General features: G+C 37.9%; 1 protein-coding gene across 1 annotated transcript in view; it reads left to right on the plus strand.

The window, feature by feature from the left end:
* The window catches only part of ABCB5 (ATP binding cassette subfamily B member 5), a 113051-nt gene that overhangs the window by 37384 nt on the left and 55693 nt on the right, over positions 1–19974 (plus strand). Inside the window, 2 exon segments of the mRNA XM_030294967.1 lie at positions 13438–13599; positions 17388–17528. Of these exon segments, the coding sequence (XP_030150827.1) occupies positions 13438–13599; positions 17388–17528 (303 nt within the window).

Consider the following 19974-nt stretch of genomic DNA (forward strand, 5'->3'; position numbering starts at 1 on the left):
ACTAACTTTTTCAGAAAAATCTACAAATGCTCTTATACACAAAAATTTACCTAAAACATTGAGAGGTTCATGGATCCCTCTAAAGCCATTCATGAGTCATTATTGTAGGCATAATAAAGGAACAAATGGGTGATAATAGCTAATCCTTATACGAACCCAGTGAGATCAGAACACTTATTTTCCTATTACACAGATTTGCACACTGAAGCACAGACAGGCCGAATAACAGCTAGGCAACAGTGAAGCCAGGATGTGGACCCAGACACATTTCTTGAGCTCATTCACATAACCACCATGCTATATTCCCCAAGATTATGCATCTGCTAGGGATTTAAGCTAAATCTGAAACTGGATCATTCTTCAAAACTAGCCTCTTCTTAAGGATAGTATTACCATATGATCCAGGATTCCACTTCTGGGTATATACCAAACAAAATTGCAAGAAGGAACTCAAACAGATATTTGTATACTAGAGTTCACAGCAGCATCATTCACAATAGCCAAAAGTTAGAAACAACCCAAATGTTCTCTGACAGATAAATAGATAAGCACATTATATGTGTGTACAGTTCATAGTATTCAATATTAAAAAGGAAGGAAATTCTGACACGTGCTACATGGAAAACCTTAGAAGATATTATGCTAACTAAAATAAGACAGATGCAAAAGGAAAAATATTATGTGATTACACTTATATGAGATACCTAGAATAGTCATCTTCATAGACAGAAAGTACATTGGATGTTACTGGGGCTAAGGAAAGGGGGAAATGGGAAGTTATGGTTCAGAGTGGTATAGAATTTCAGCACAGGATGAAGAAAAAGTTCTGGAGTTAGATAGTAGTGATGGTTGCACAAAAATATGAATGTACTTAATGCCACTAAATTCTACACTTTAAAATGGTTGAAACTGGTTAAAAGTTTATGTTATGATTATTTTACCACTAAAAAAAAAAGAATAGCAATGTAAGTCTGAGTATAAAATAATAGTGACACAGAAGGAATTGGCCTCTCTGATCCAGGAGAACACTAACCTTAAAAATGACTAGAATGATAAATCTCATGTTATGTATATTTTACCAGAATTAAAAGAAAAAAAAACACCATCCTTTTTCTAAAACCATATTGCCTCATTGGGAAAGAAACTCAAACCATACCCCACTGAAATTGAGGATCCCACGTAGGCTTGTAATAGACTCACTTTTGTCCCTTAAGCCACTTATTTTTATCCTATTGTATTTGTAGCTAGTGGGTTTTTCTTTCACGAATGGATTTAAATCATTATTAGTTAACAGGAAATTTCAGAGTCTTAAGAAAATACAAGAAAAGCCTCAAACATATGGTACAATATTTTTCCATTATACAAGGGTGGTTTCTTTTTTTTTCAATATATGAAATTTACTGTCAAATTGGTTTCCATACAACACCCAGTGCTCATCCCAAAAGGTGCCCTCCTCAATACCCATCACCCACCCTCCCCTCCCTCCCTCCCACCCCCCATCAACCCTCAGTTTGTTCTCAGTTTTTAAGAGTCTCTTATGCTTTGGCTCTCTCCCACTCTAACCTCCTTTTTTTTTTTCCTTCCCCTCCCCCATGGGTTTCTGTTAAGTTTCTCAGGATCCACATAAGAGTGAAAACATATGGTATCTGTCTTTCTCTGTATGGCTTGTTTCACTTAGCATAACACTCTCCAGTTCCATCCATGTTGCTACAAAGGGCCATATTTCATTCTTTCTCATTGCCACGTAGTACTCCATTGTGTATATAAACCACCATTTCTTTATCCATTCATCAGTTGATGGACATTTAGGCTCTTTCCATAATTTGGCTATTGTTGAGAGTGCTGCTATAAACATTGGGGTACAAGTGCCCCTATGCATCAGCACTCCTGTATCCCTCGGGTAAATTCCTAGCAGTGCTATTGCTGGGTCATAGGGTAAGTCTATCTTTAATTTTTTGAGGAACCTCCACACTGTTTTCCAGAGTGGCTGCACCAATTTGCATTCCCACCAACAGGGCAAGAGGGTTCCCGTTTCTCCACATCCTCTCCAGCATCTATAGTCTCCTGATGTGTTCATTTTGGCCACTCTGACTGGCGTGAGGTGATATCTGAGTGTGGTTTTGATTTGTATTTCCCTGATGAGGAGCGACGTTGAGCATCTTTTCATGTGCCTGTTGGCCATCTGGATGTCTTCTTTAGAGAAGTGTCTATTCATGTTTTCTGCCCATTTCTTCACTGGGTTATTTGTTTTTCGGGTGTGGAATTTGGTGAGTTCTTTATAGATTTTGGATACTAGCCCTTTGTCCGATATGTCATTTGCAAATATCTTTTCCCATTCCGTTGGTTGCCTTTTAGTTTTGTTGGTTGTTTCCTTTGCTGTGCACAAGCTTTTTATCTTCATAAGGTCCCAGTAGTTCATTTTTGCTTTTAATTCCCTTGCCTTTGGGGATGTGTCAAGTAAAAAATTGCTACGGCTGAGGTCAGAGAGGTCTTTTCCTGCTTTCTCCTCTAGGGTTTTGATGGTTTCCTGTCTCACATTCAGGTCCTTTATCCATTTTGAGTTTATTTTTGTGAATGGTGTAAAGTGGTCTAGTTTCAACCTTCTGCATGTTGCTGTCCAGTTCTCCCAGTACCATTTGTTAAAGAGACTGTCTTTTTTCCATTGGATGTTCTTTCCTGCTTTGTCAAAGATGAGTTGGCCATACGTTTGTGGGTCTAGTTCTGGGGTTTCTATTCTATTCCATTAGTCTACGTGTCTGTTTTTGTGCCAATACCATGCTGTCTTGATGATTACAGCTTTGTAGTAGAGGCTAAAGTCTGGGATTGTGATGCCTCCTGCTTTGGTCTTCTTCTTCAAAATTACTTTGGCTATTCAGGGCCTTTTGTGGTTCCATATGAATTTTAGGATTGCTTGTTCTAGTTTCGAGAAGGATGCTGGTGCAATTTTGATTGGGATTGCATTGAATGTGTAGATAGCTTTGGGTAGTATTGACATTTTGACAATATTTATTCTTCCAATCCATGAGCACGGAATGTTATTCCATTTCTTTATATCTTCTTCAATTTCCTTCATGAGCTTTCTATAGTTTTCAGCGTACAGATCTTTTACATCTTTGGTTAGATTTATTCCTAGGTATTTTACACTTCTTGGTGCAATTGTGAATGGGATCAGTTTCTTTATTTGTCTTTCTGTTGCTTCATTATTAGTGTATAAGAATGCAACTGATTTCGGTACACTGATTTTGTATCCTGCAACTTTGCTGAATTCATGCATCAGTTCTAGCAGACTTTTGGTGGAGTCTATCAGATTTTCCATGTATAATATCATGTCATCTACAAAAAGTGAAAGCTTAACTTCATCTTTGCCAATTTTGATGCCTTTGATTTCCTTTTGTGGTCTGATTGCTGATACTAGAACTTCCAACACTATGTTAAACAACAGTGGTGAGAGTGGGCATCCCTGTCGTGTTCCTGATCTCAGGGAAAAAGCTCTCAGTTTTTCCCCATTGAGGATGATGTTAGCTGTGGGCTTTTCATAAATGGCTTTTATGATCTTCAAGTATGTTCCTTCTATCCCGACTTTCTCGAGGGTTTTTATTAAGAAAGGGTGCTGGGTTTTGTCAAAGGCCTTTTCTGCATCGATTGACAGGGTCATATGGTTCTTATCTTTCCTTTTATTAATGTGCTCTATCACGTTGATTGATTTGTGAATGTTGAACCAGCCCTGCATCCCAGGAATGAATACCACTTGATCATGGTGAATAATTCTTTTTATATGCTGTTGAATTCGATTTGCTAGTATCTTATTGAGAATTTTTGCATCCATACTCATCAGGGATATTGGCCTGTAGTTCCCTTTCTTTTACTGGGTCTCTGTCTGGTTTAGGAATCAAAGTAATACTAGCTTCATAGAATGAGTCTGGAAGTTTTCCTTCCCTTTCTATTTTTTGGAATATCTTGAGAAGGATAGGTATTATCTCTGCTTTAAATGTCTGGTAGAACTCCCCTGGGAAGCCATCTGGTCCTGGACTCTTATTTGTTGGGAGATTTTTGACAACTGATTCAATTTCTTCGCTGGTTATGGGTCTGTTCAAGCTTTCTATTTCCTCCTGATTGAGTTTTGGAAGTGTGTGGGGGGTTAGGAATTTGTCCATTTCTTCCAGGTTGTCCAGTTTGTTGGCATATAATTTTTCATAGTATTCCCTGATAATTGCTTGTATCTCTGAGGGATTGGTTGTAATAATTCCATTTTCATTCATGTTTTATCTATTTGGGTCATCTCCCTTTTCTTTTTGAGAAGCCTGGCTAGGGGTTTATCAATTTTGTTTATTTTTTCAAAAAACCAATTCTTGGTTTTGTTGATCTGCTCTACACTTTTTTTAGATTCTATATTGTTTATTTCTGCTCTGATCTTTATTATTTCTCTTCTTCTGCTGGGTTTAGGCTGTCTTTGCTGTTCTGCTTCTATTTCCTTTAGGTGTTCTGTTAGATTTTGTACTTGGGATTTTTCTTGTTTCTTGAGATAGGCCTGGATTGCAACGTATTTTCCTCTCAGGACTGCCTTCGCTGCATCCCAAAGCGTTTGGATTGTTGTATTTTCATTTTCATTTGTTTCCATATATTTTTTAATTTCTTCTCTAATTGCCTAGTTGACCCATTCATTCTTTAGTAGGGTGTTCTTTAACCTCCATGCTTTTGGAGGTTTTCCAGACTTTTTTCCTGTGGTTGATTTCAAGCTTCATAGCATTGTGGTCTGAAAGTATGCATGGTATGATTTCAGTTCTTTTATACTTATGAAGGGCTCTTTTGTGATCTATCTTGGAGAATGTTCCATGTGCACTCAAGAAGAAAGTATATTCTGTTGCTTTGGGATGCAGAGTTCTAAATATATCTGTCAAGTCCATCTGATCCAATGTATCATTCAGGGCCCTTGTTTCTTTATTGACTGTGTGTCTAGATGATCTATCCATTTCTGTAAGTGGAGTGTTAAAGTCCCCTGCAATTACCACATTCTTACCAATAAGATTGCTTATGTTTGTGAGTAATTGTTTTATATATTTGGGGGCTCCTGTATTCAGCGCATAGACATTTATAATTGTTAGCTCTTCCTGATGGATAGACCCTGTGATTATTATATGATGCCCTTCTTCATCTCTTGTTACAGCCTTTAATTTAAAGTCTAGTTTGTCTGATATAAGTATGGCTACTCCAGCTTTCTTTTGACTTCCAGTGACATGATAAATAGTTCTCCATCCCCTCACTCTCAATCTGAAGGTGTCCTCAGGTCTAAAATGAGTCTCCTGTAGACAGCAAATAGATGGGTCTTGTTTTTTTATCCATTCTGATACCCTATGTCTTTTGGTTGTCATTTAGTCCATTTACATTCAGTGTTATTATAGAAAGATATGGGTTTAGAGTCATTGTTTTGTCTGTAGGTTTCATGCTTGTAGCGATGTCTCTGGTACTTTGTCTCACAGGATCCCCCTTAGGATCTCTTGTAGGGCTGGTTTAGTGGTGACAAATTCCTTCAGTTTTTGTTTGTTTGGGAAGACCTTTATCTCTCCTTCTATTCTAAATGACAAACTTGCTGGGTAAAGGATTCTCGGCTGCATATTTTTTCTGTTCATCACATTGAAGATCTCCTGCCATTCCTTTCTGGCCTGCCAAGTTTCGGTAGAGAGATCGGTCACGAGTCTTATAGGTCTCCCTTTATATGTTAGAGCACGTTAATCTCTAGCTGCTTTCAGAATTTCCTCTTTATCCTTGTATTTTGCCAGTTTCACTATGCTATGTCATGCAGAAGATCGATTCAAGTGACGTCTGAAGGAAGTTTTCTGTGCCTCTTGGATTTCAATGCCTTTTTCCTTCCCCAGGTCAGGGAAGTTCTCAGCTATTATTTCTTCAAGTACCCCTTCAGCACCTTTCCCTCTCTCTTCCTCATCTGGAATACCAATTATGTGTATATTATTTCTCTTTAGTGCATCACTTAGTTCTCTAATTTTCCCCTGATACTCCTGGATTTTTTTATCTCTCTTTTTCTCAGCTTCTTCTTTTTCCATAATTTTATCTTCTAGTTCACCTATTCTCTCCTCTGCCTCTTCAATCTGAGCCATGGTTGTCTCCATTTTATTTTGCAGCTCATTGATAGCATTTTTAGCTCCTCCTGGCTGTTCCTTAGTCCCTTGATCTCTGTAGCAATAGATTCTCTGCTGTCCTTTATACTGTTTTCAAGCCCAGTGATTAATTTTATGACTATTCTAAATTCACTTTCTGTTATATTGTTTAAATCGTTTTTGATCGGTTCATTAGCTGTTGTTATTTCCTGGAGATTCTTTTGAGGGGAATTATTCTGTTTGGTCATTTTGGATAGTCCCTCGAGTGGTGCGGGACTGTGGGGCACTTCCCCTGTGCTGTGGTATATAACTGGAGTTGGTGGGCGGGGCCGCAGTCAGACCTGATGTCTGCCCCCAGCCCACCACTGGGGCCATAGTCAGACTGGTGTGTACCTTATCTTCCTCTCTCCTGGGGGCGGGATTCACTGTGGGGTGGTGTGGCCCGTCTGGGCTACTTGCACAGTGCCTGGCTTGTGGTGCTGGGGATCTGGCGTATTAGCTGGGGTGGATCGGCAAGGTGCACAGGGGCGGGAGGGGCAGGCTCAGCTCGCTTTTCTTTCGGTGATCCGCTTCGGGAGGGGCCCTGTGGCACCGGGAGGGAGTCAAACCCGCCGGAGGGATGGATCCCCAGAAGCACAGCGTTGGGTGTTTGCACGGAGCAAGCAAGTTCCCTGGCAGGAACTGGTTCCCTTTGGGATTTTGGCTGGGGGATGGGCGAGGGAGATTCGGTTGGCGAGCGCCTTTGTTCCCCGCCAAGCTGCACTCTGTCGTCCGGGGCTCAACAACTCTCCCTCCCATTGTCCTCCAGCCCTCCCGTTCTCTGAGCAGAGCTGTTAGCTCATAACCTTCCAGATGTTAAGTCCCACTTGCTGTCGGAACACACTCCGTCAGGCCCCTCCGCTTTTGCAAGCCAGACTCGGGGGCTCTGCTTGGCCTGCAGGCCGCCCCTCCACCCTGGCTCCCTCCCTCCAGTCCGTGGAGGGCGCACCGCCTCACTGCCCTTCCTACCCTCTTGCGTGGACCTCTCGTCTGCACTTGGCTCCGGAGACTCCATTCTGCTAGACTTCTGGCGGTTTTCTGGGTATTTAGGCAGGTGTAGGTGGAATCTAAGTGATCAGCAGGACGCAGTGAGCTCAGAGTCTTCCTACGCCGCCATCTTCCCCTCAAGACAAGAGTGGTTTCTGTAAATTTAAATTATTCCTAAGCCTTGTCCTCCCCCAAAATAAGAAAACCTTCTATATATCGATTTTTCTAATTGCTAATTTTCTAATTGGCAATGTGATTTATTTGATACATTCAAACACTAATCATTCTATAATAAGTTAATCAAATGTTTAGAGTTTAGACCATGAGCTTAGCAGAGTAAAGATGGTGGACATGAGTAAGTGCAGGCCATTCCAGTCTGAGGGAACATCAGTGCTCACTGAGGAACAGCTGCAGAAATATCATCCCTTACTGTCTTATCTGGGCTAGATAAGATATTCTTCCCTCTTGGAAGAAAGATGAGCTAATTATTATAGGCTTTTCTCTTCTTGCCCACCATTGACTTCATCATTTACTTGTTATAACTTCTCCACAGTGAAGGAGAAAGGTATTAAATGACTAGAAATAATTTTATTACTAACAACTGTTAGCTTGTTTGTTAGCTTATTTAAAAGTAAGAATGAAGATGCTTCAGGTTATAAAAAGAAAACATTGTACTATAGGGTCTTATTCCATATTCCTAATTAGGTATTACATGTGTCCTCATCTCAGCAAAGAGTTTAGATTTTGAATATGTTTTACTCTCTAAAGAGTCTTAACTTAGGGGTGTGTGTGTGTGTGTGTGTGTGTGTGTGTGTACTCATGTGAGTAGATCCCTGAAAGTTGAAAAGAAGAGGTCAAGTAGGATGTGAGTCACTTATTAAATATGGCTTCTAAGGACCTGACATTTTGCTATTTGTCACTCCATTTTACAAAAGAGAAAGTATTTTCTTTTTTTATTATTTTATTTATTTATTTTGAGAAAGAGCAAGACAGTACAAGCAGGGGAGAGGCAGAGAGAGAGGGAGACAGAGAATCCCAAGCAGACTCTGGGCTGTCTACACAGAGCCCAACACAGGGCTTGGTCCCACACACTGTGAGATCATGACCTGAGCCAAAATCAAGAGTCAGACGTCTAACTGACTGAGCCACCCAGGGACCCCTGACAAAGCATTTTTAAACAGGTGAAGTGACCTGACAGTAATTCTACATTGTTCAGCTATGGAACCAGTGTTGTCCCACAGGAATGGCAAGCCAATTGGCTTTCAACATCATAATAAAGTAAAGACACCAAAACTCCTGTGTTTCCCATAAAACTACCATAAAGACCTTCTTATAGCAGATGGTCAATTAAAATTCAGTAGCTAAAAGAAGTGAAAATTTGTAAAATAGTAGTGAGAGGCTTTTCAGACTGTATTCTTGGAGTAGTAGTGTTTTAGAGTTTTTTAGGAGTCTGGTGAAGAGTGAAGGAGGGTAGAGAGATGGGGTGGATGAGCAAGTAGGGCTGTGCACCACCACCCCCAAAAATTCAAATACCAACTAACCATTAACCTGTATGGTTTATTTAGATCTGTTAAGTTCCCATATGTGCTATCTTTTGATAAAAGGATTTTGCAGCTTAAGAAAAAACAAATTTGAAGACCACAAGACTGCATTGCATCATGGAGTATGTGTCATCAGTGAGGACCAAGTTCACCTAAGCCTACCTGCTAGCAGGCAGTCAGTGGGAACTTGCATTCTTATTGGTTTCCCATCCCATGCTTGCTCTGAGACATGAGAACTCTGTTTACAGGCTTCTCCAGAGAGTATATTACCCCTGCTAACTGACCCATCAGTCAAATTCAGGCTTTCTCAAATGCTCACAACTTTACATTATTCTTTCTTTTCCTTTTGCCCACCTTTATTCAAAGCACATGACCACCACTGGTGAGACGATAGCTACCTTCCTCAGGCCCTTATCTCTGCCCTAGCAATTCTATGAGGGATATTTTAAAGCACCCTCTCTTTCAAAGTGCAAACTAATTGCTTGGTGATTTATTGTTGTGTATGGAATTGCAAAGTAATCTGAAAAATGCCAGCAAAGTGTCAAATAGAGACCTACCTTCCTGTTGACCTTTTTTTTGGTCAAATACCTAATTGTTTGGCTCTTAGCTGTGTTTAAACTATAAAGGACAGAAGATATTAGGAAATTCTTTCAAATTGGTACTACCACATCTACTCTGAGAATCTGAAAAATGGATTGCACCTCCCTTATTTTTACAGTAATTCTTGCTAGAAAATAAAGCATCAGCTCAAATTTCTTTGACCAGTTTTCTACGAGGGCTTGGCTTCCATAATTTCTTCTGTGTTTTAAGGTCACATGTATGATGTAGTGGAGTGGTATTTTTGTAGTGTACTTTATAGTACCTTGAGTATGTACAATACTTTTAGGCCCATTTTGTAGGCTTTTAGAGCATAGAGCATTTTTCCCTTTTAAAGTATTAGGCATTTCTGTAATTTATTTGATACACTCAGACATTAATCATTCTATAATAAGTTAATCAAATGTTTAGAGTTTAGATCATGAGCTTAGCAGAGTAAAGATGGTAGAGATGAGTAAGTGCAGGCCATTCCAGTCTGAGGGAACATCAATGCTCACTGAGGCACAGCTGCAGAAATGTCATCCCTTACTGTCTGTTTTCAGATGTCAGACAACAGCATGAACTTTTGCAAAATAAGTAAACTTGTTCCATAAGTAATGCCTAAGAAGTGAAGAAATATTAGTAGATAGGTCTGTAAAAATGCTTGCAAAGTAAGTCTCCCATGAAGAAAAGAAGGTCTAGAATAATATAACCTGCTTCAGGAAACCTTATATTCTGATTATGTCACGAGACTGCATACTATTCTCAAACCTTTTCTAATTGCAGTCTCCCCATTGTTTGATTTTACAAGTCCTTCTGTCCTACATTCTCCTTAGAGTATATGTGTTATATGTGCCCTTTTATATTTTTAAGTAAATTTCATACATATTAATTTGCTATGAGAAATATTTAATAGTATTGTGAAATCATTGAGCTAATTGGTAACATCTTATAGCTTCATCAGTAAGTTTTGAGATCTGGTTGCTTTTAAGAAATAACATTTGTCACCTCAAGGAAATGTAATTGAATAATTGAGAGAGATATGGGTCAGGAACCTGGGTGTCTTGAGTGTTTTCACCTTTGCACTGGTAGTCCTAATGAATGCCCACTCAACAACAGCATTCTTTTTTTTTTGTTTTGTTTCTGTATCTTTATTTTCTTTTTTTTTTATATATGAAATTTATTGACAAATTGGTTTCCATTCAACACCCAGTGCTCATCCCAAAAGGTGCCCTACTCAATACCCATCACCATTCTTACATTCATTCCCCTTTAAGGTGCTGTAGGCAAGTCTCAGGTCTCCAAGATCCAGAATACAATTCAGACTTGAAGTTCAAATGAGAAAAGTGGGATTAGTATAGGCTGAATGTCTTACCTCTAAAACTTAGGCACATCAGACAAATGCAAATTGAGAGACATTTTACAGAGTATCTGACTGGTATTCCTCAAAAATACCAAGTTCGTACAAAATAAGGAATATCTGAGAAATTGTCACAACTAAGAGGAGCCTGAGGAGACATGATGCCTAAGTGGCAATGTATTTTGAAGGGGATCTGGGAGCAGAAAAAAGGTAAATAGGTAAATATTAAGGAAATATGAATAAAGTATAGAATTTAGTTGATAAGATATTGATACTGGTTCATTTGTTGTAAAAAATGCACCATAGAAATGTCAGATATTGACACTGGGGGATACTGTGTGCAGGGTACATGAATACCGTAGTATCTTTGCAAATTTTCCCTAAATTGAAACCATCCTAAAATAAAGTTGATTTTAAAAAACTAAACTAGGGTTGCCTGGATGGCTCAGTTGTTTAAGCGTCTGATTCTTGGTTTTGGCTCAGGTCATGATCTCATGGTTCACAAGTTTGAGCCCCACATTAGGCTCTGTGCTGATAGTGCAGAGGCTGCTGGGGATTCTCATTTTCTCTCTCTCTCTCTCTCTCTCTCTCTCTCTCTCTCTCTCTCTCACTCTTTCTGCCATTCCCCTACTTACATGCATGTGTGCTGCCTCTGTCTCTCTCAAAATAAATAAACTGAAAAAAAAATTTTATTAAAAAATAAAACAAAAAAAATTGCCTATTGTATTATACCATTCATAAGCAAGACTTAGCATTACCACATAAAAATAATAGACTGAGGAAAACAAAAAACAAACAATAAAAACTCTCTTCCCAGTTATCATTCACCCATGTTTATATAGGACCACTTTCTTACACCATACACAAAAATATACTCAAAATGGATGAAAAACCTAAATGTGAGACAGGAAACCATCAGAATCCTAGAGGAGAACACAGGCAACAACCTCTTTAACCTCAGCTGCAGAAACTTCTTACTAGACACGTCTCTGGAGGCAAGGGAAACAAAAGCAAAAATGAACTATTGGGACTTCACGAAGATAAAAAGCTTCTGCACAGCAAAGGAAACAGTCAATGAAACTAAAAGGCAACCAACAGAATGGGAAAAGATATTTGCAAATGACATATTGGTTAAAGGGCTAATATTCAAAATCTATAAAGAACTTATCAAACTCAACATCAAAAAAATAAGTAATCCAGGTAAGAAATGGGCAGAAGACATGAACAGACATTTGTCTAAAGAAGATATACAAATGGCTAAGAGACACATGAAAAAATGCTCAACATCACTCATCATCAGGGAAATGCAAATCAAAACCACAATGAGATATCACCTCACATCTGTCAGAATGGCTAAAATTAACAACACAAGAAATAACAGGTGTTGGCAAGGATGAAGAGAAAGGGGAGCTCTCTTACACTGTTGATGGGAATGCAAATTGGTGCAGCTATTCTGGAAAACAGTATGGAGATTTCCTCAAAAAAGTTAAAAATAGGACTACCCCCCCAATTGCACTACTAGGTATTTACCCAAAGGATACAGAAATACTGATTTGAAGGGATGCATGAGCTCCACTGTTTATTGGAATGGGCTAAATGGGTGATGGGCATTAAGGAGGGCACTTGTTGTGATGAGTCCTGGGTGTTATATGTAAGTTTGGAATCACTAAATTCTACTCCAGAAACCAATACTACACTATGTGTTAACTAACGAATTTAAATAAAATCTTGGAAGGAAAAGAAGTCTATATTTGCACTATGAAAAATAAAGGGAGCACTACCCATTTTAGTGTTTAGACTTGTCTTCTTCAGACTATATCACATAAATATTACCTAGAGAAACTCACATATTCTAGTAATTGCCAATTAACAATATAATTATATGTGCTTCATCAGACTTTGCCAAAATTAAGAAAAATAAATCTTTCTACCTACAATAGTTAGTTGCTCCTCAATCTACTTTATCATTACATTTGCATAACATTCATTAAAATGCCTCAGTCCCATTCAGGATTCTTACAGAACTTCAAGAATGGCCACCTTGGGTGGTATAAATAAGCTGGTTCTTTTGTTTGAGATTCTTTTTCCTAACAGCTTTTTTTGAGGTTTAATTGACTTACACTGCACATATAAAAGTATACACTTAGAAAAGTTTGGGCATAAATGTACACCTGTGAAACCACCACAATCAACACAGCCAACCAATCATTCCTCAAAACTTTTACATGCTTTTTGTAAATACTCCATCCCAACCTTCTTTCTTCTGCCTGGCTCTTGACCACCCCTGGTTTGTTTACTTCCAGTATAAATTAGTATGTATTTTCTAGAACTTTGTGTATATAGAATCATTCATTATGTATTCTATACTCTCTGACTTCTTGCACTCAGCATACTTGTTTTCAGACCTGTCCTTATTGTGGAATGTATCAATAGTTTCTTTTTATTGGTAAATAGTATTCCATTTTATGGAATGTTTGAGCTTATTGGTATCAATGCCCATTTAAGTTATTAAGTTTGTTTGTAGTTTTGGGATATTACACATAAGGTTGCTCTGAACATTCATATGTAAGCCTTTCTGTGGACATGCACTTTTATTTCCCTTGAATAAATATCTGGGATTTAAAGGGATGGATCTTATGATAGGAGTATGTTTACATTTTAAATTACCAAATTATTTTTATTGGTCTTCCTAATCCATTTAAGTCCAAATTTCTAGATTCAAGGATTCCTTAATATTTAAAATAACAAGCTTTTTTGAATATTGCAAAGTTTGTTATTTCTATTAATTTCATATTTGTTTTCTATACTTACTGTTTTGTAGGCAAGCAAAGGTCGAACTACAATTGTCATAGCACACCAACTTTCCACTATTCGAAGTGCAGATCTGATTGTGACCATAAAAGATGGGATGGTGGCAGAAAAAGGAATACATGCTGAATTAATGGCAAAACAAGGTCTATATTATTCACTTGTAATGTCACAGGTAATGTTTATGTAACATAATGCTATGTTAGCACGGTTGTTTTTTTTTTTAACCTTTCAGAGATCATACCACAGAGGTCCTGAATCATAATCTTAGATTTCACAAAGCAACCAAGGCTTATTTATAATTCCTCTGTGAATAAATGCAATGTGACTAATATCCCCAGCATTGTGCTAGATAATATGATGAAAATTAAAGAATTAATGGGTACCTAGCACCTAATATTTGCCAGGCACACTGAAAACAGGCTTCCAAAGAAGACATCCAGATGACCAACATGAAAAAATGCTCAACATCACTCATCATCAGGGAAATTCAAATCAAAACTACAGGGAGATATCACCTCACACCTATCAAAATGGTAAAAATCAAAAACACAAGAAATGGATGCCTGTATGGCTCACTTGGTTAAGCATCCAACTCCGGATTTTGGCTCAGGTCATGGTCTCATGGTACATGGGGTCGAGCCCCACATCAGGCTCTACACTGAGAGCCCTCTCTCTCTCTGCCCCACACCTGCACACGCACTCTCTTTCTCTCTTTCTTTCTCTCAAAATAAATAAACTTAAAAAAAAGAAAAGAAAAAAGAAACAAGTGTTAGTGAGGGTGTGAAGAAAAACCCTCATGCACTTTTGGTGGGAATGTAAACTGATGAAGCCACTGTGGAAAACAGAATAGAGGGTCCTCAAAAAGTTGAAAGTAAAACTGTCCTATTATCCAGTAGTTGCACTACTTGGTATTCACCCAAAAAATACAAAAACACTAATTCAAAGGGATACATGCACCCCTGTATTTATTGCAACTTTATTTACAATAGCCAAATTATAGAAACAGCCCAAGTGTCCTTTGATTGATAAATGGATAAAGAAGATGTGGTGTATATATACAGTGGAATATTATTCAGCCATAAAAAATTATGAAATATTACCATTTGAAATGACATGGACAGAGCTAGAGAGTATAATGCTCAGTGAAAATAGGTCAGTACATAGGTCAAAATGTATGGAATTGTTGAATCACTATATTGTATGCGTGGAACTAATATAACACTGTATGTTAACTGTACTGGAATTACAATGGAAAACTTAATTAAAAATATTATTTCACAAATTATGAAATTTAGAAAGTTATGAGCCTCCATGTCCTCCTCACACTTAAAACTTCACATTCTGAACCCTAGCTTTCTCCACAATGCTAGAATGAATTATTTTTAAACACCTTCTATAAAGCAGTCATAGTAAAAAAAAAAAAAAGTTTGAAAATGTAATCTTATATAGATTCAAAACCTGCCAGTTTCAATTTTATTTCATATTAGGCCATATTTTTCTTTAAAAATAAAATTAGCCATTATATGACAGTTGAATCTGTATGATTTTCATTCCAGAGCACACTTAACAATTTATGAAATTATTAAGTTCCATACTTTCAAACTAATAAGGATACCAATAAGAGCAAATAGCTATGGTTAAATTAACCCTATTTTGATGTTTTTTAAAGCTACTACACTCATATCTTTCTTTGAACTAATGTGCCTTTATTTTTCATTATAACTAAACTAAAACTCCATTATTAGGTCTTATGTTAAAGAGTTTCACAATGTAAGGAAAACAAAAATGGAATGTTTGTGGTATAAATGTATAAGTATTTAAAACACCTTATTCAAAATTGATTAGTAGTCTCTGATTACCAAAAATAAGGTTCATTCTGATAAAACAATACCATTTCTAATACTCAGTGAACAACTACAATATTCTGGGTACTGCATAGCAAACATAACATCTGTGGTATCTACATAAACAGTGACACATTTCTGAAACTCTGGAAGTGCTTATTTGCCACTATACCTGTAATGTCCAAATGAATCAGTTTGTTAGAATTCGTGATGCTCATAAGTGTTGTAAAGTTACTGTTGTTAAGAGAATCAATCACAAGAAGCAGCATAGCAGTGGTTAGGGTTATGAGCTCTGGAGACACTGTAATTTGAAATTCTGACTATGCCACTTAATAGTTTTAGGCCCTTAGGCAAGTTATTTAAATTCCCTGTGCCTCAGTTTTCTAATCTTTAACATGGAGAAAATAAAAGTAACTTAGTTATGAATTACTGTAAGTCTTAAATGAGTCATTCATGTAAAGTATTTAGAGTTACTGTTGGCATACTAAATTTTATTATATTACTATTGTTAGTATTATCCAATCAAACTTTTTAGAAAAGTTCAAACCAGGAAGAGTAATGCTGTAATTATTTATCTTAAACATATATGCTTACTTACAGACATATTCCTTTAGTGATTTTTTTCACATGAAAATGAAATAAAGGGGCGCCTGGGTGGCGCAGTCGGTTAAGCGTCCGACTTCAGCCAGGTCACGATCTCGCGGTCCGTGAGTTCGAGCCCCGCGTCGGGCTCTGGGCTGATGGCTCAGAGCCTGGAGCCTGTTTCCGATTCTGTGTCTCCCTCTCTCTCTGCCCCTCGCCTGTTCATGCTCTGTCTCTCTCTGTCCCAAAAATAAATAAACGTTGAAAAAAAAATAAATAAATAAAAAATAAAAAAAAAAAGAAAATGAAATAAAAACTGGTAGATAGATACATACCAAAACTTCCTATCATAAGTATTTTGTCTAGCAGGCTTCTCAGGAAAAGAAATTGTCTTTGACCTGTTAAACACCTTCTTAGAAAAATTTATTATGAGAAGAGGTCAAAATTTCATTTTAAGCCTGCCACAAAATAAATAGCTCCTGAAAAAAGCCAAGTAAATGATTTCTTTCTTGGTAGAGAAATTTATAGAAAAAAAAAAAAAAAGAAAGTGATAGTATAAAAGAATGTCTGATTAAAGATGTTAAGATACTATAAAGCTGGTTAAAGCTTACCATACTTTGAAATGACTGATTAACAGTTGTTAAGCTTGTCAAAGAAGCACAGTGTCTGGAAAGCCTTCCATATGCATATGCTCTTTTGCACCTAAATCCACCTAAGACTGTCTGTCTCTGCTCCAACCTGGTCTGGGACACCATCATCCAAACTGGGCTCCTCATTTCTGTCTTGTCTCCCTCTTCATCTCTTCGTGGGGAAGTCACAAATTTACTCACACCATATTCAGTTGAGCAGAGAATGTGTAGTTTTTCTTTATTTCACTAAATCTGATCTCATTTCTCTGAGTAGCCAAAAAACCCAAAAACTAGACTTAGAGCAGTCTGGTTTAGAACTTCCTCCTTGCCCTATCATTTAAACAGTGTCTTTAAAGTTAACTTGATGTCTCTGCGATTTCTTATTCTCTAGGAGCTGGCCCATTGAGTTGCTTTCCAATCAGTTTGGAAGGGGCAGTAGTTGCAGGCCTAGCAAGTGTTATTGTCTCCTGACATCTCTCTCAAGCCTAGAGCCAGCATCACATTTAAGTGCCTAGCTATATGTTATAAATTTATAAGTTTCATGAAAGGCTAGGAATAAGGAATCAGAAAGAGTATCTTTGAAGTCTTCTCCCTTACAACGTTCTTTTTACTAAAATCTGTCCCTTCTAGTGGAATAGTTGTTTTCAACTAAGGCATTGTTCTCTCCAGTTAATTATACAGGTCTTTGGAAAAGAAAGCACAAGAAGCTATTGTCACCCACTAACATTTTAGTATAAGTTGGACTTACTAGTCCTCTATCACGCCTGAAAACTTCAGCAAGAACTGCACAAGAATATATCACTTTCAGTATCAGTTGCAATACAGTTTTAGAGGGATGCTTAATAAAATTCTTTTGAATTTTGAAGGCATTATTCTAATGGTGACATGTATATTCTTCATTTAAGGATATTAAAAAAGCTGATGAACAGATGGGACCAATGGCATATTCTACTGAAAAAAATACCAACTCGGTTTCTCTGTGCTCTATGAGTAACATCAAGTCAGAGTTTACTGGCAAGTCTGAGGAATCCATCCAATATAAAGAGGTAATGGTTTAACAAATATCAACAAGTTTTACCCACATGTTCTCCAATTAATTTTCATTTAATTCTTATAATATTTAGAATATATGATAAAATATTACTTTAGCACTAAGTGTATAAAGCAAATCTTTCCCAAACTTCACTGTAGTATTACAGTAATGCTCTAAGAAAGAGGTCCTCAATAAGACTGCATTTATGTCACAGGTCATTTTGGAGGCAAGAAATCTCTTAAGAATGGGCTTTGCTCTTCTTTTTCTAGTTCCTTTAGACATAGCAGTATTTGGCTAGTGAAAATTAAGAGAATTCTAAAGAATACAGAGGTAGCAGACAAAAGTAGCAACCACTAGTGAGGTTGAAATAGAGACCCAAAGAAGAGCCCTGATTCTTCCCCAGCCAAGGTTGAGATTCATGCCTCACTTCAAAGGGCACAGCTTTTGTTCACTGGATGGCAGAGAAGTTGATAAGATACCTCACTGGTGGGGTTTGCTGGAAATCTGTCCTGTGGCATGCCAGAATCCCTAGGTGCCAGGAGAAGCTACAGGGCACTGTTGGAACCAGGAACTGGACAGGTTGCCCTATGCAAGAGTCAAGTACAGCCCCATGTGTAGTAAGGTGCATGCGTTAGTGACCTGGCTGAATCACAGGCCAGTGCTGTGTCCCATGGTTAGGCCTCTCCTGGCCAAGCCAAGAGCTGGACAAAGCACTTGGTGGCCAAACACAAGAGAAAACTGCACTCAATTAACTCTGAAAAAAACTGTGCAAGCAGAGTAGCAGAGAGAAAAACTCATCCTGCAGGAGCCTTCCCAGTAAGCCACCAGAAAGAAAAACTCCCCCCTGTAGTGTTTTTCCAGTACCCTCAACTGACACAGCTTGACATCTTACTATCTGATAAAGGAAAAATATTTATCAGGTAAAAGGGTGCATTTGGACCCAAAAGGTAATAAATCAGTAGCTAGGACAGAGGTGGTATTATTTTAAATAGGGGGAACAGCTAATATAAGGGCCTGGCGTTGGGGGTCACAGTGACTAAGGAGAAAGATGGGCAAAGAGTTGTGTGAGATACTCAGGGGCTGGATCAGGCAGCACCTTGCAGACCATAGTAAGATTTTGATCTTGTCTTTTAGATTCTTTCCTTACTCTGTCAGGAAGCCATCAGAGGTTTTTAACCAGTGGTCCATGACCCACAAGGAAAGTCTGGACGGAATTCAGAGGCAATTAACCTGAATTAGAAAAAATATCATAACTTTTTTTCCCACCTATCCTTGATGAAAAATTAATTTAATTATGAATATGAACAACAAACTACAGTATTATGACCAGGGCCTATAACGTCACCAATGAAAATCACAGAAATTTTGATATCTCATTACAGTTGTTATAGACATGTTAGAATATCTTTATACTCATCACTATTATATCTTGTTATTTAATATGCTAATAATGAAACACAACCATAACTGTATCACAACTTTAAATTTTTTGTTAAATATTTTGAATACTATATTTCAATTTATTTGTTTTCTTTGAGACCCATGGGTTATTTAGCACATTGTTATAAATCCTTCTGGTAAGGAGTCCTCAGATTTCATCAGTCTTCCAGAGGAGTCCCTGACACAAAGCAGGTTAAGAACTGTTGCATGAGAGGGTCTTATTCAGAAAAGTGCATGAACCAATCTGTTTGATTTGGCTGCTGTGTGGAGAATGGTGTTTGGGAACCAAGGCAGGGAAGAGATGACAGTGGTTAAGCAATGGACCTGATGGACCTGATTAAAGCTGTCCAATTAGAAATAAATTATAGATGGAGAAGCAACTAGGACAGGATATTGAGAAGCAGGACCCAGCAAAATTTAAATTCAGGTAGAAAAGCAGTCGCCAACAAAGGAATCTAGAGAATGGCTAGAAAATAAAAAGAAAGCCAGGAGAGTATGGTATCATAGAAGCCAACAAAGGAAAGTGTCACAAAAGAGGAAGAGATCATTTGTGTCAAATGCTATGAAAACCAGATGAAATTAGAGATTTCTGCTTTCAGCCAAGATAGGTTAACAGGAACCGGGTTTACCTTTCTGCTTGAAACACCTAAGAAACAGAACAAAATATGTGGAACAATTTTCTAACATTGAACATCGTGATCCCTGAGGAAAAAGAAACAAATCAAATAAATCTTATCACTGATCCAGGTTACTGTCTGGATAGTTTCCAAGCCTCAGAGCTAGAAGGGGAAACCCATGCAGAGCCCAGGAAGCCAAACTAGGCAGCATCCTTAGAACAAAGAACTAAAAGAAGAGAGTTTCTCAGAGTTCCAGAGATCTTCATAGGTTCTCCACTGAGTCTTCATCTGGGTACTGATCAGCGCATTAAGAAAACTGCCGACAGCAGAGGAAAGATGTGCCGGAAAGGAGGAAAGAGAACAGTCCTTTCACAAAGGCTTACAAAGGGTCAGGAGTAGTTC

Source organism: Lynx canadensis, chromosome A2 (assembly GCF_007474595.2).
Source record: "Lynx canadensis isolate LIC74 chromosome A2, mLynCan4.pri.v2, whole genome shotgun sequence".
In the NCBI taxonomy this organism is placed as follows: domain Eukaryota; kingdom Metazoa; phylum Chordata; class Mammalia; order Carnivora; family Felidae; genus Lynx; species Lynx canadensis.